This window comes from Periplaneta americana, chromosome 13 (assembly GCF_040183065.1).
Source record: "Periplaneta americana isolate PAMFEO1 chromosome 13, P.americana_PAMFEO1_priV1, whole genome shotgun sequence".
NCBI classification, from domain to species: domain Eukaryota; kingdom Metazoa; phylum Arthropoda; class Insecta; order Blattodea; family Blattidae; genus Periplaneta; species Periplaneta americana.
The window spans coordinates 108649083-108664699 of NC_091129.1; the positions used below are offsets into that span (position 1 = coordinate 108649083).

A 15617-nucleotide genomic window follows, 5' to 3' on the forward strand; every position below is an offset into this window, starting at 1 on the left:
TTTTTTTGAACTAGAACATCTACTAATTACTGCATTCTATTCTGGATCAATCTAACTTTCATACCTATTACTTCCATCTGGTTCAATACCAAATTCAGGGTTCTACATGTCATTACAATCCAAACAATTATCTTGCAACTTGCTGCATTTTTAATACTTGATCTAATCTATACATTTAACTTACCATACGATTTTTATTCAATTTTTACATTATATTTGAACTTATTTTAGCACACAGCAACTACAAAAAAAAAAATCCTAACATTCAGGAAAGTGAATATACTAAAAACTAGTACGCAGAAACTACAAATATGTCTCCTTACAAGCAGAAACCTGTTCTTTTAAAAGTACTGACTGATATAATCAAAAAAACTGAAGTTTTAAGAAAATATCACTATAAGAAAATTTAAATGTTATAAAAATACTTGCAGTCTCTCTCCTACATAATTGCAAATTTTTATATCATTCAGCTCTCACGAATATGTTTTTATTATAGTCATAGATCTCAACAGAGTTCATTATGTTACACGGTTTTGCAAGCTGACATTTCAAAGTGTGATAATTTGACGGGGCAAAATGCTGCAAGGTCATGTATTAGTCCCTTTTCACTGAAATGCTGAAACCATTCGACAATTTATATTGCTATTTGAGACCTTGCATTAATCACGCAACAAAACATCCCTATTTAATAGCACACTTAATTGTTTACAATGGATGGCTTCCTGATTATGATCAAAGATGTATTGTTTTGCACAAACTTCCAGATCATAAAGGCCATAATTGTTTTTAGAAATATAGGACTGATATAGCAGTCTCATGATTTTGTTCACCAAGAATAATTTCAAATAGGTAAATAAATTCTTTTGTGTGGAAATATATGCTGCTTTAACATTTGCTGTCCTTACCTAACTGGAACAAATGACGAATGCAATTCTTTATAGATATTCCATCAACAAAGATTTTTGTTTTCCTTATTAAAATGTTTGGTTATCCAAGAGTAGTAACCTTGCAGTATAGCAACCGATTCAGATCTTGTAAGATTTACCTTATCACACTGATGAATGTAGTCTTCCAGAATGCAGTATGTCTCCAAACTTGATGTCCATGAGTTTCTGTTGAAGTGTTTTATGATTACAAATTTCCAAATCGTGTCTCATGCACTAAATATTCAACCAACTTTTCAAGTTTATAGCCATCCATCATAAAACCACAACAGTAAAACACTGTTAGCATTCAAGCCCCCACCACACATTTGCAGTGAAGTAGATTGACTGTGATTCTATATATCCCTCACCTGATAGACAACTTTTCTAATAAACCAAACACGTTTCTTATGACACTGTTATAAAATTAGATTAAAAAATTCACATTAGTAATAATACAAGGCCTCGTGAAAGTGATGCAATGTATCTTCTTCGACTTCCTATTATTGAATGCTCCTCATCATGAGTCACAAATATGGTTTTATATTGAAAAAGTGCTCATATAATTTGTAGCTGATTTTATCTTTCGGTCTTGATCAATTTTTGAGACTGAGAGTTTTGTCATTATAGTTACATGGAAAAGTATTAAGAAGGTTACAAAGATAAAAATCATGCTAATATTCTGGTAATTTCGCAGATTTGTAACTCTTATGAAATGCCCAGAATCACTAAAATACTGAATATACACAATTCAGTGAAGCTGATATAATTGTTAGAATACAAAAAGATCAGGCACAATGAGACAGACGTTAAGAATTAGAATGAATAATAAAAAAAAAATCGTTTGTCAAGCAGGTTCTTATGGTTTGTATGATTAGTAAACACAAGCAGTAATGTAAAACTAATGAAAGCTAAATGTGTAACTGAAGAACCTGATAAGAGCAGATCACTCAAACTGCTCAAACTAAAGCATAAATACCGGTACCTAACATGACTTGAGTGGAAGTTCCCACTGGGGGTAGAAGATCATCTATACAAGATCAGGGGAAAGACAGATCTCGTTCGTTGTACATGTTATTTAAAGGCTGATTAAACTAGCAAGCATTTATTAATGAATGCAAAGCATTAGAAAAGAGAGAGAATCCAGAAAGGGACAGCTGTCCTATAACAAGGGGTACCTTTCGGTTACGGCCACGTAATTTGTGTGTATATACAGTGAGATTAGTTGGGGACACTCGGGTTTTGCTGGAGCCATTCCTCGCCACATTCTTGGTATGCAAGCAGTGAGTGACACTGCAGTTTCGCTTTAGTTGTGTTGTGTTATGAGAAGTAAGTTGGCAGTGAAAGTTGTCATCTTAAAAGTTTATGTTAATCCATTTTTGAATCTTGCGTACACCACTTTTAACACTTGAATATAATTAATTGATGAACTAGTGGACTTACTCGTGTTAAAGTCCACTAGTTCATCAATTAAGTTTATGTTAAGTTTAAAGTGCTCCATGTAGGCTATTGTTATAATGACTTATTCATTATGTGGACGTACTTATCTATAGTCTATACATACCTATGGAAAGGAAAATCTTGTGAGGTGACAATTCGCAAATTTCGGGGAAAGTTTCTAGAGAGACCTGTTACAGCTGCCAGTACAATAAGAAGATTTTATAAGAAGTTCATGTGGACAAGTTCGGTAAATGATGGAAAACCGAAAAGAAAATGGCGTGTTCTGTCGGAAGAGAAATTAGATGAGATTGGTGAAAGATTGAAGAACTTGCGAGAGTGACTGCAAATTTCATAAAAAGATGTCAAATGTATGTTGCAGTAAATGGAGGACATTTTGAGCAACGAATATGAGCTCGATAAGTAGTGTAACTTTTAAGCATTGTAACATTGTAGGATTGTAGGCCTAAAAGTGCCGGAGACGTGTGCGTGTTTCTCGCGGTCACCAACACATAAATAGCAGGGCTGGCACCAGACAAAAACCCCAGCATCCCGAACTAACCTCACTGTATAAATATATATATAAACAAATTCACATAGTTAAGGTTTTTTAGCACCTGTCCCTAAAACCGAATAATTTATTTATTCATTTATTTTTTTATTTGGTTATTTAACGATGCTTATCAACTACGAGTTATTTAGCGTCGATAAGATTGGTGATAGCGAGATGGTACTTGGTGAGATGAGGCTGAGAATTCGCCATAGATTACCTGGCATTCACCTTGCGGTTGGGGAAAACCTCGGAAAAAACCCAACCAGGTAATCAGCCCAAGCGGGGATCAAACCCGTACCCGAGTGCAACTTCAGACCGGGAGACAAGCACCTTAACCGACTGAGCCATGCCGGTGGCTTTTTATTCATCTATAAAACTGTACAAATGGTCATCTACAATTAACAAAGACAAAATTAAAATTTATGTAGATATATACTGGAGATTTGATGTATCAATATGAAATATATGGAAAAAATTTAAATAATTTTGAAATAGTTCCACATGCTCCAAACAATCATCCAATCACTTCCCAGGGGTTTTCAGATAATCGGTATTTTTCTTCCAGATATTTGAAGCAAAATGCTGCTTTTTTTTTCACGATCTACTTCTTTGCTTTGTGTATTATTTCTTTCAAAATGGGTCAATTACAAAGCCAATCTTCTTCCAGCTGACTGCAATGACGTCAATTTCTAGAACTACTTCATAAAATTAAGTAAACTCTCTCTCAAGCTTTAGAACAGTAAACTTTCCTAAAGATCTATACCGATCAGGGAATAAGGTAGAGGAAAAACAATAGTTCCAGAAGTTCAAGATGCATGAAATTAGTTACTGACATCCTCCTGTTACAAACTAATATACAGGTAGCATATTAAGATATAAAATTCTAGATAATCTAAATTCTATTACAATTCAAGACTCACAAGGGAATCGTCCACAAAAAGGGTTACAATCCCTCTTGAAAATTTGCACAAGGATAAATACTGTGAAGAAAAAGTGACTTACAGAACCTAGCTGCTAAAAGAGTCTGTAAAAAAAAAAAAAATATATATATATATATATATATATAATATAATGATTTCTGTTCTACAACTTGAAAACATTTTTTACTTGCTTTTTACTTTTACTTTTTCACACCTTAACAGTGTAGTTCAGTTTCTACGAACTAAAGATGAACCTCTGTACAACGAAAACCAATATAACAATAAACCCTGTTGCAACGATAATTTTGATTGTTCCCAACATATTTTCTATATTTTCAATATCTTTTATCCTTCATTACAACAATGGTCAAAATTTTTAGAAACCCTTACTTGGCTTTCATGTTCAATATTTAACTTCACATAACCCTAATATAATGATAAAATTTTCCCAGACCAAATTGTTCTATTGAGGTTCGACTGTGTATTATCGATGAAAACTTGTGAGAACTCTACCAAAGAAATTCAGTATGATGAAGAAGGTCGGAGACAGAATGTTTACAGAACTACCTGATGATAAACAGTGAAAAATCATGAACAGCCTGATAAAAATACTACCGAAATAAGAGGTTGTAAGTTTTTGGAGGGGGGGGGGGAGGGGCAGAAGCTGTTCTTCTATGTCTTGCTGTATATATTGGTAGCAGATTATTTTTTGTACTCAACCGTACCTTTACAAAACTTGTGTACAAGTGGTTTCGGCATAATTATTTTGGAAAGTTTCCTTATCAGTACAGGTCATTTTATTATGGTTACAATGCGTCTATTTAAAAAAAAAATAGAGCTCCTTCAACAAAGAAAAGTCTGTCACAACCTAAGCAAAAGAATTAAAAATGAGCTGATACTGTTGTACAAGTAAAAAATAAACTTTATCAAGTACACTGCTTTTGAAAACGAAGCAATGGAGCAATGATATGAATTAAGTTATAGGTTTGATGTATTTTGTAGTAGAAGCTAAAAAAAATGAAATCGATTTTACACGATCAAAACTTTTTTTTATATCAGATGTAACTATTGATCTATCAGTCAATAAATGGTTCAAACATAACTTTTTAAAACACATGAGTAATAAGAAATATTAATCACGTCACTATTTATTTTTAATGAACATAGGCAAACTATTCTTTTAAATATTAACCCTGAGAAGCCAGAAGACTTATACCACTATTGCACGCAAATGTGTAACAACCAGGGGTTCGTATACCTGCATAATTGGGTAAATTCGTGTTGGGTTCGTTAGCTGAGCGGTTTAAGGCGCACAAGATATGTCCGGCCAAAGATCGTAGGTTCACGTCCCGGCCACTGCAGTCAATTGAGCCTGTGGTAAAGGATGGAAAGGGCTCATGTAAAACAACTGATGTAATGGTAAGCATGAAAGCTGACAGGGTTTCAGTTGACTGCAGTTGAAATGATTTTCATTCTTTCAACCCTAAGGAAAGGTGGCTTTGGGTAAGAAGAATGTTACTATCTTCTTAAAGGGAAATCCAAATACTTTGTTATATTTAAGTTTTACAGGGGCAAGAACTATTTCAGATAAACTGTAACCAAAATAATTACTTTAAAAAAAAAAAAAAAAGGAGCAACTGATGTGGCACAAAAATATAGCTTGACAAGTCTTAGTGATCAATATATATTCCTCTACAGCAGGCTACTATTTTAACCTGATGAGATGATAATTTGAAAATGTCTCAGGATGCAAAGGTTAGTGTGTTTTAACATGAAGAAACTAAAGCTGAACAGTGTGCCTTACCAAATCTTATGGTTGTTGAAAACCAGTTAAAATGCCCATTACACATTTTTACGTGTACTTAAATAATAAATATTGCAATAATATAATTAGAATACTCTTTATACAAGGTCAATCTAGATTTTGTCTGCAGGATGGAATTTATAACACTCACAAAGGATGAATCATACCTGTGTAATAAGACCAAAGCTTGAGACAAAATTTAAGCAAGAAAATGGTTTAATCATCACTTGTTTAGCACATTTTCATGTCATGTATTTCATATAACATAAAAATGTATATAAAAAGCATCGTTTAATAGCTGTGCAAATTTGATGTCCAAAATAATTGAAGACCTATCTTTCGAAAGAGCCTAAGCGCAAAAAAGTTTCTGAGATATGGATGAAAAACACTGCCAAATACTTCTTGAGAAACTCCAACATTGAATGAGTGAGTGCACAAATGAGTCACTTACAGTTGAACTATAACAGAGTCCATTCAGAATGATGTGCTCATAAAGATGCACCTCTCTTAGTTGAATAAAATGAAATTTGATAAATTGGTACTTATCCTATTGGAAAGTTAGTCTTCAATTGTTAAAAATTTGAACTCCAATTGTAAAATAATATTTACCTTACTGATGACGTAGGTTATGTTAAATTTAGGTGGAATGTAACATGTTGCTAGAGGTTAAGGAGGGTAAATATGAGAAAACACTTTTCAGTATTCTATAATTTTATTTAAGATTAAAATATATAAATAATATATTTGTTAATAACACAACTTAAAAAGTTTGTGAGAGCTTATCAACAGTTTGTTTTCTATATTGGCATGCTAAACTTTATTCAGGGTTTCAGAATTTAACCTAGAATTTATATTTTATTAGTTATAAAAGTTCAAAAAAGTGTTGAAACAAATACTACACTGAGAGCGTATCCTAATAACAATAAATAAATTAAACATAAAAAAGAAAAAAAAACAAACAAACAACGAATCCCAACAAACAATGCCTTGAAACACAGTAAACATTAGTCTGTTACTTGCAGCTATTGCACGTATGAATATACAATGGTATTAGCACCTGACCCAAGTTATCACAATACTCTGACGTACTGCTAGACATAATGCACATAACAAAGTTTACATACAACTCATCATTTCAGTTATGCAATAAAACCATAAATCTGTAAACACTTAATGATATTAGAACTTCAAGATGTTCTCACCCAACTTCCATTTAATTATTTTTATATTTGTTTTTTATTAATAATATTTTTCTTCAAGAAACAAATTTACTAGAGAGTCAAAGAGAATCACATACAGATTTGATAGGCCTAAGGTTGCCAGTTATTAAGATAATAAGAAAGAAATACATACTTTACATTAAAATAATGGTAAATTCACGATGGACTGCAATAAAAACTCGTAGATGCATCTTTTGTGGCTTAATGTCTAGTGAGAGATATATTTCAATTTTCCAGAGAAATATTTCAGATATTGCAATTACATTCTGTACATCCATAGGAATTTAAACATTTCTTTGAAATGATCACCTTTTTAAAAGAGAATATATATATATATATATATATATATATATATATATATATATATATATATATAATTTCTTTTAAATTTTGTGATGACGATATACTGTATTTACTTGCTTATTAGACCTCCTCCACTTTAAGAGCAAAGACTTTTGCACAGTAGTGTACATTATCAATTACAGATTTCATGGAATGATTGCAAGGTAAAACCCACTTCTGAAACCATCCTCTGTCCCATTATTTCTCCAATTGTCTCAGCACTGGAAAGAGGAACATCTCCCTTTAATAATTTTGCATAATATATATATGTCACTGTAGGTACGGTAACAGAAAACCACAATTCAAGTCACACAGTGTTTGTGTGCACTCAAAGTTGGGTTTCTGGCACCTTGTCAGCCCACTTGAGTTGTGTTGATATAAAGGGAAAAAATTGGGATAGTGCTGGGTGTAGTTCCTAGGTAGCTCAGTCGGTAGAGCATTTGTGCGCTAAGCGAAGGGTCTCGGGATCGATACCCGGCCCCAGAACAAATTTTTCCCTTGAAATTATTCAAGTCTGCTTCACAGGGAGCTTTATCTGAAAGCCAGATTTGCATAACATCTCCCTTTGTTTATCCTCAAACTACCTAACATATTCTCTGTTCTGTTGTTCTTCCATTGTTACAGCACAGACAGAGATTCAAATTCTCTTTCTTCTTCTACCGATGGTATCAGTTTTAACATACCATACTTCTGAAGTCAGTCATTCAGAGAAAGAGATTAGTTTAAGGTGTGAATTTAAAACTGGGCAATAAGTGAGCAAGTTATTGTGTCATTTAAATTGAATGTGATTGACCTAGTGGAGGAAATGTATTGACATTATTATACTAATTTCTATATTTGGGCCTATTGTTACCTAACTTTAAAAACTCTATTTCCTTACTTTTTTTTAACATATGTGCATACAAGATCTCCCCCATAGGGAATCTAATACGCAAGTAAATACAGTAAGATGGCATTCAATATTTTAATTAAAAATAAGAGAGACGAGAATCCTTTCGAAAACATAAAAATGTATCAGAATAAAAACAAAACACATTATTTCTTATAAATACATTCTTATTCTCTTAGAAAAAGTATGTCATTTTGGAAGGATCGTAAATACGAAAAAGATCAATATTATTGTGAAATGTAAAATATAAAACTCCAAATAAGCCTGTGTTCTAGAACCTGACATTTACAATGTTTCTGAGCTTCATCAGAGCAGATGGTACAATCAGAAGGGTTGCCTACCTGTTGGGCTCGTTACGCTCAGTATTCTGGATTAGCCTGGTGTAACGAACCCACCAGAGTAGGCGACATCTGCACTGATGATGGAACCTGTATGTAGTTCCAAAACGCTGGATATTCCAAAGCCTAATTCTCATTATAGTCATAGTGAAAGTCTAAAAACTTATATAAGCCTGCATTACCTTCCAAATTAGCGAGTGCAACTGAATCTGACTTTACTGCCATGAAATAGTAAAACAGAGTAAAATTATAACATTTCGTTCTCAAAGCCTGAGTAACTGTGAGCATGTATTGCGATTTATCACCTCAGAAGTAACCTACTGTTACAAAATTGCAATGTTCCAAATTTCGTATCATGTTTAGTCTCTGTAATTAATAAAGTACCGACATAGGCCTCATTACAATATTATGGTTATAGTTGAAATTTAACTGGTAGAGTACTGAAATTAAACTATTTTATTGTTTTTAAAAGAGTATCATGCAACCTATGCTGCTCATGATGCATTTGATTTGAAGTATAATCAAATAATACTTTCTAGAGAAATTATTAATATATGCATTTGTATTTTATAGCTATGGAATAGGTACTGATTCTTAGGAATTATCTTACTGATAGATCTCTTTCAAAGCACCTTTATGTCAGCATTTACAATTTTGTTCACTATCAACAATCCTTCAATCCAAACAGGTAATGTAAATTACATGACAGAATACACCATCTGAGAATTAAAATCTAGTTACTTTTATTTTATTTTTGTAATATTTACTGATACTGTTTTGTATACACATTTAACAGTCCATAGGAATGTTATGTAATTTTGAACTATGTCAATGCATCTATCTGACAACCTTAGGCAAACAGTAAGCTCAAATATTTCTATTTTACTTGTAACTAATACAGATTGCTTCAGAACTTAAACCATTTCAGAACCCATTAAATCATAAATGAGACAAGTTTTATAATATAATACATAATGAAAACAAACAATATACTTTTTACCCCTAAAAGGAATCTAAAAGCATTATTTTAAGTCTTAATAATTAGATAAATTTTAGAAGCGTGATAACTAAATTACCAAAAATCTACCTTACTTTGATTGCACCCATTACCAATTACACTGATATAATAAACATACATTCTTTACAGGGTGCAAGGAATTTTTGTCTACCATTATTATGAATAATAAACTTTGCAAAATTTAACAATAAACTTTAGACCAGCCCATCATGTGGTGTGTGAATATAGGATTGCGGAGGATTTCTCATAATGTCCAGAAGTGGAATGTAAGCATGTTTCCACTTCACATGTTGCTTGAGGTGATCCGGCCGAGAGAAAGTGCGCAAACAGACGGGGCACTCAAATCGGCCAGGATTATGGTAGAGGTAGTGATTCTTCATGTTATTCACAACTTTCCCGCAAATTTTGCATTGCCTTGATGCTCCCGAAGAGAGTTTCACAAACAATGTCTTATAATCGGTAATATCATTCATTACCATCGACACTGCCCTTCCTGCAAGAGAAAAAAATAAATCGAAAATCACTACCTCTACGTTTTATCACTGATTTAATAAAGGGTAGAGAGAAAAAAAAATTGTATTGGTAAGATACAAGAGGAGATCAATTATATTTTCCTGATAACATACAATTTGAATGATTTGTTAAAGAATACTGGTAGTTTTGCCTCCTTGAATGAATTCCTTTCTGATAATGCTGTTTATGAATTATATCTTGAGCATATTACTGCATCACAGCTTTTATTAAATTCGGTCATTGTATGATGTAATATTTTTACATCTTGAGTATATATTTTTATTTTTAACATTTTTATCATTAAAAATTTGGTAATTTGTTATATAAACAACTTTCCTGTGTTAATTGAAATTATGATGGTAATTTACCTTAGTTAACGACTAGTTTTGGCTTGATGTCGGCCATCTGCAGATTTCTAATGAGGATCTTGCTTGTTTCTGGTTTCTTCTTTAGGTGTCTTGGTGGTGAGTGCGTTTACAATCGGTAGTGTCATATCAAAAAGGTTGTGCGTTCTGAAATTTAATTGTGTATAGAGGATATGTTGTGGATGTATTTTTGTAATATATCTGTATATTTCGTATTATTATAGTGTATTTAAATTGAATACTCCTCGGGATAAGGGTATATGGTACATTCTTTTCCTAAGTACTTAGACCCTTATTCTGGGAGGGGAAGGGGGTATTCAATTTCTGGCTTTTCGGTTCATAGAAAGACAAAGAAATTCTATATATTGAACAGAAAAGCCAGAAACTGAACACACTAGAACAATACGAAATACACAGACGTACAAAAACATATCAACACACAAATTTCAGAACATAACATCCTATTTGACATAACACCACCAATCGTAAACACACCTACTATCAAGGTATCAAAGAAGAAAATGGAAACAAGCAGAGATCTCACTAGAAATCTGAAGATGGCAGACATTAAGCCAAAACTAGGCACTAAGGTAAATTACCATCATAGTTTCAATTAACACAGGAGAGTTACTTTATATAACAAATTATCAAATTTAGTAATATTTTTACTGCTTCTCTGGAGATAAGAAGGATAAAATGTTCGTGTAGGCTCCCAATCACAATGTGCTCTGCAAATTTTGGCATAAAATATTAATTTTACAATTCAGAACAATTTTTGTTTCAAACAAGGTACTGGTTAATCTATATATTGTTAGTATGTTCACTACTGTGATGACATAAATTAAGGCCCGCAGTGTCAAGTATAAAAAAGTATTTCGTTCATATCAAACATAATAAGACTAGGTGAGACAGTGGGCCATTCTAATTTGTAGGTCACGTGTTGTAACTCCAAAATATTACTACACATGATAAAAACTGAAAAAAACCACATCCATTTATGCAGGAAACTTACTTCGTGAAATTTCTAGTATAGCTCAAATCTTTGCTTTCCAATACCTTCCTCTATTTCAGGTACATAAAACATGACAGTCACGTTTCGAACATCTATTATTTCTACTAGGGGCATAGTAAGAAAATTACACAGTTAACCCACTATTTTTCAAGTCAGCTTCAGAAATTATTATGAAAAGCACAAACATAAAATTACAGTATTCAGTACGTGTTTTCCAGCTTGCATAATTATTTTTACTTCACAATTTGTAATCTTAAGAAGTATGTTAATTGAATGGTTTCTAACACCTTCAGATATGCTGTTGAGACTCCCGGATTCTTTAGTTTGGCAGTGTAAAATATTCCATTTCTGAGGCAGAATACATTACTCCAATGAGAGGATGAGAACTACGAGATATAAATTTTGATCTAAGTGAAAAATGACCATAGAATTTTTCTTGCAGCCCTCTTGTTCAGAAATAGGATTTTTTTATGACGAAAAACCTTATACTTCACTTCTTTTTCCAAAGGAAGCATGCTAAGGGTACTTTATTACATGCCAGGTATCCCATGAACTTCTGTTGTATTTCTTTAGATGGTTAGTTATTGATGCTGTATAAGCTACTAAGTTATTTGACATCAATGCAATTCGTGATAGTGAGATGGTATTTGGCAAGACGAGGCCGAGGTTTTGTCATATGATTATCTGATCATTGTTACTTATGAGGTTCAAACCTATCTTCGGACAGTTGACTAAACAACAACAACGTCTTATGATTGAGGAAAACCTCGAAAAAAGCCAAACCAAGTAATTAGCACAACTGGAAATCAAACACATGCCCGGGCACAATTCCAAATTAGTAGGCAAATGTGCCTACTGCCTGCGCTATGCCAGTGGGTTGGTTCAATTGGCGAACATAACCCCTACAGCACTGAGAATGTTTCTTAAATATGTTTTTTCAATAAAGGTAAGTTTGGTAATTATTTTTAATGGGTTACTTAATGACACACGTATCAAATGCACGGTTATCTAGTGTTAGTGGAACTAGTAATGCCAAAATGGTATTTTGGCGAGACTTGTTTGATAATTCATAGGATTACCTGACATTCGCCTTATAATTGGGGAAAACCTCGGATATGTGAGAATTGTACACATTCCTGAGTGCTGTCTCATTGCATGAGCACAGCCTGTTACTCCCTTGACTATGCCAAAAATTATTATGAGCAATACAAACTATAAGAGACTAATTCTTTAGTTCCTAAAGGCACAACCGTGGCAACAAGAACTCTTGTAGTATTATCCTGGAATAGTCACACTACATAATTATCAACTCCTAGTTCTCAAACAAAATTATGAGAGTGATGATGACAAAGAAATTTTAGTGTTCAGACTTTTATCCCCAAAAAAGTGAAATATTGACCACAATTAAATGTATCTCAATAAGTTGGGGACGATTAAAAAACAGTGGTGAACTATACAATTATCATACATTGCCCAAATAACAAAATATAATACATAATTTTCTGTTTCAACATCAGGAAGGATAATGTCAAATTAGAAAATAGCAATTCAATAGTAATAAATTAAAAGCATAGGTATTTATGTCTAAAGTTCACTTCATAAAAGTTTAAACTTCAGCTGATCTTGAGGAAATTACATAAACAAATCTTTTATTATTTTTCCCTCATTTTGTTGCTGGGGTATTTCTATTTGTACATAGTATAATAAAATATAAACACAATGTAAAATTTCTGTAAAAGGAGGGGATAATGAACAATTACAGACAGAGATGGTGCAGATTGGATAGGGCTGGCCTAGGATCAAATTTAATAATGGGATTTCATGGTAGTGCCATATATTTGGTATAATATAATAGTTACATATTATTAACATACTTTATTCCCTCTCACCATGAGCATTGTTCTAATCTGGAAGTGCTTCTGAATTTCCATCTCTTTTAACTTCCTGAGCTTCTACATCAAGAGTAAATTTACAAAACATGGAATGTGAATGTCAGCCATGTAACATTCACAGTAGATGTAAGCTCAAGAAATGTATTATAAACTTCACTTATAAACGGACAGACTGCTCTATAAATATGTTTATTTATATCAAGAAACAATTCTAAACTTTGCCCCAAATATATGCAATAAAATTTAAAAAAACAGCAACATCAATAATTATATACTCTAATACATCTACCCACTGTCCCATCATGTATAACACTCAAATATACATGCATCCTTCAGATACGTAATTATTCGTTGCAACTTCAACTGTTAATTGAGGCTGTTAAGACTTAAGTATGAGCCTGTTCATTGTTACTACTACAAGAAGTTTTGGTGAAAATAATAACTTATCCGTTATTGACATACTGTAACAGATCAATCACTTACATAATCAAGTAATCATGTTGCATGAGCTGTTGAAAATTTTTAGCTATGGGCCATTAACTAAGTTACATATATAAGCCCATAAATTGTTAAAAAATATGGGCCTATAGAATACGAAAATCATTGGCATACCATAATGTGTCATCTGCTTGAAATCATGATGATTTGTCGGTGCTATTTACTGATGAATTCAAATCTAAGCTCTCAGATTGCAAGTCAAACTTTCTGGTGTCAGGGTTGAATCGCGGGTGCTTGAACCTACAATGGGTCCGCAGATTGTCGCTACGTGTGTATGTAGCCCGACACAGTGGGCACTCGAACCTCCCCGGGAAGTGAACATGATAGTGGTTGCGAATGTGGGTTACAACTTTGCCACAAAGTTTGCATCGGTGCAAGTTGGAGTAGCCTGGCAGCTTGTCAAACGTAAGTCTCATGTGCCAGGCTTTTGACCCTGCAAAAGGAAAAACTGTGTGTCACTCAAGTTGTGAAGAAATGCCCATGAATGTAATTTAATGTTAAGGCCCTCCTATAACACACAATAGTTTAGTATTATTTACATTAAGTAAGGTAAGTAATTTCACATGTTACTGTTACAAGGAGATTAATGTTGGAGTTCATTTGTAGACATTATTCAAATAATGTATTGTAACTTGACGGATTTGAAATTGTGACCTAAGATCCACTAAATCATATATGTGAAATCTAATAGTTCATGAAAACACAAAAATAAATTTCAATCAAACTGCTTGGTACCCTTTTTTATATACAGGGAACTGCCCAACAGAGAAAATCAAATAAACATTGTCCTCACAAGTCAAATGTCTCATTTGCCTCCCAACAGGTAAGCTCTAATTCCATACTGAAATCACTTTATGTTTCGTGAGTCAACAGTCAGATCAATTTCCTGAGTCGAGAGATTCCCTGTATAATGGATTATTCTGAAATTCAGACCCCTAAAAGAGCACAATGTAAATCCAATTTTGTAAATACAGTTACATCTGTTACCCTCCAAGAAAATGTATCAAATGCATGACAGTCCCTAATATTTACAGAGTACGGAAGTTTTGTTGGTCAGTCAGAAGAGGCAGTAGGTGGTCTTGGCCATATTTATCATATTATTTTGTTTTATAGTACACACGATGAATTCAATGGCTATGTCAGTGATATCTGCAATTGACTCCTTGAACTGCTTGCTGCAACAATTCAAGTAGCCAAGGAAAGTTTAATTTATCATCTGTTGTCCATTAAAATATTACATTCCTCTGATTTTCCATATGCTGTCTTTGGTTATGTAAATAATATAAACATTTAATATGATATGATATATTTGTCAAACAACTCTTTATATGTAATGGTGGACCTCACATTTTAAACATTTAATATATAAAAACATTTGTTTCTCAATGTTAGAATAAATTATCTTCTAGCAAAAAGAAAGATGAAAGCAAGAAAAATTTCAACAGCAAATACTTTCACAACAAGACTCCATATGTAGAAACTGTGTTTGTTTAGCCTCTGTATAAATATACATACAGCTCTTAAGCTGATATACGACTAGCATAAGACTTGTTAAAGCACTTACAAATACATGATAACTAATAATCATTTTCGTATTATTTAACATGCATCTTTTAATGAAGATAATTACGATTTAGGTTTCATACACTATTATTTTATTATGAATGCCAAAAAATATGTATTATTCTCTGAATAACAAGTTGATCGTCTTTGAGTTTATTCCAGAAATTCAAACTATTTATATAATCAATTTTTCATAGAAATACGTAATAAGCCAAAACAATAAATAATTTTGCACATTATCATTATGATAATGAAAAATGTTGAGAGCTATTAAAAAAATACTGTCATGCAAGGACTGAAAATAAAATTAATCCTTACCCGAGAAGAACT

At 32.7% G+C, this 15617-nt stretch overlaps 1 protein-coding gene across 6 annotated transcripts in view; it reads right to left on the bottom strand.

Moving 5' to 3' along the window:
• LOC138712215 (broad-complex core protein isoforms 1/2/3/4/5-like) overlaps positions 1-15617 on the bottom strand; it is a 218606-nt gene that overhangs the window by 45846 nt on the left and 157143 nt on the right. Inside the window, exons 5-6 of one of the 6 annotated variants that reach the window (XM_069843755.1) lie at positions 13839-14157; positions 9804-9937 (exon numbers count right to left, since the gene is read on the bottom strand). The exons of 3 other annotated variants lie outside the window; for them this stretch is intronic. In XM_069843755.1, coding sequence (XP_069699856.1) covers positions 13862-14157 — 296 coding nt within the window. In that variant the 3' untranslated portion in view covers positions 9804-9937; positions 13839-13861. 2 more of the 6 variants (XM_069843753.1, XM_069843754.1) reach the window with 2 other exon arrangements.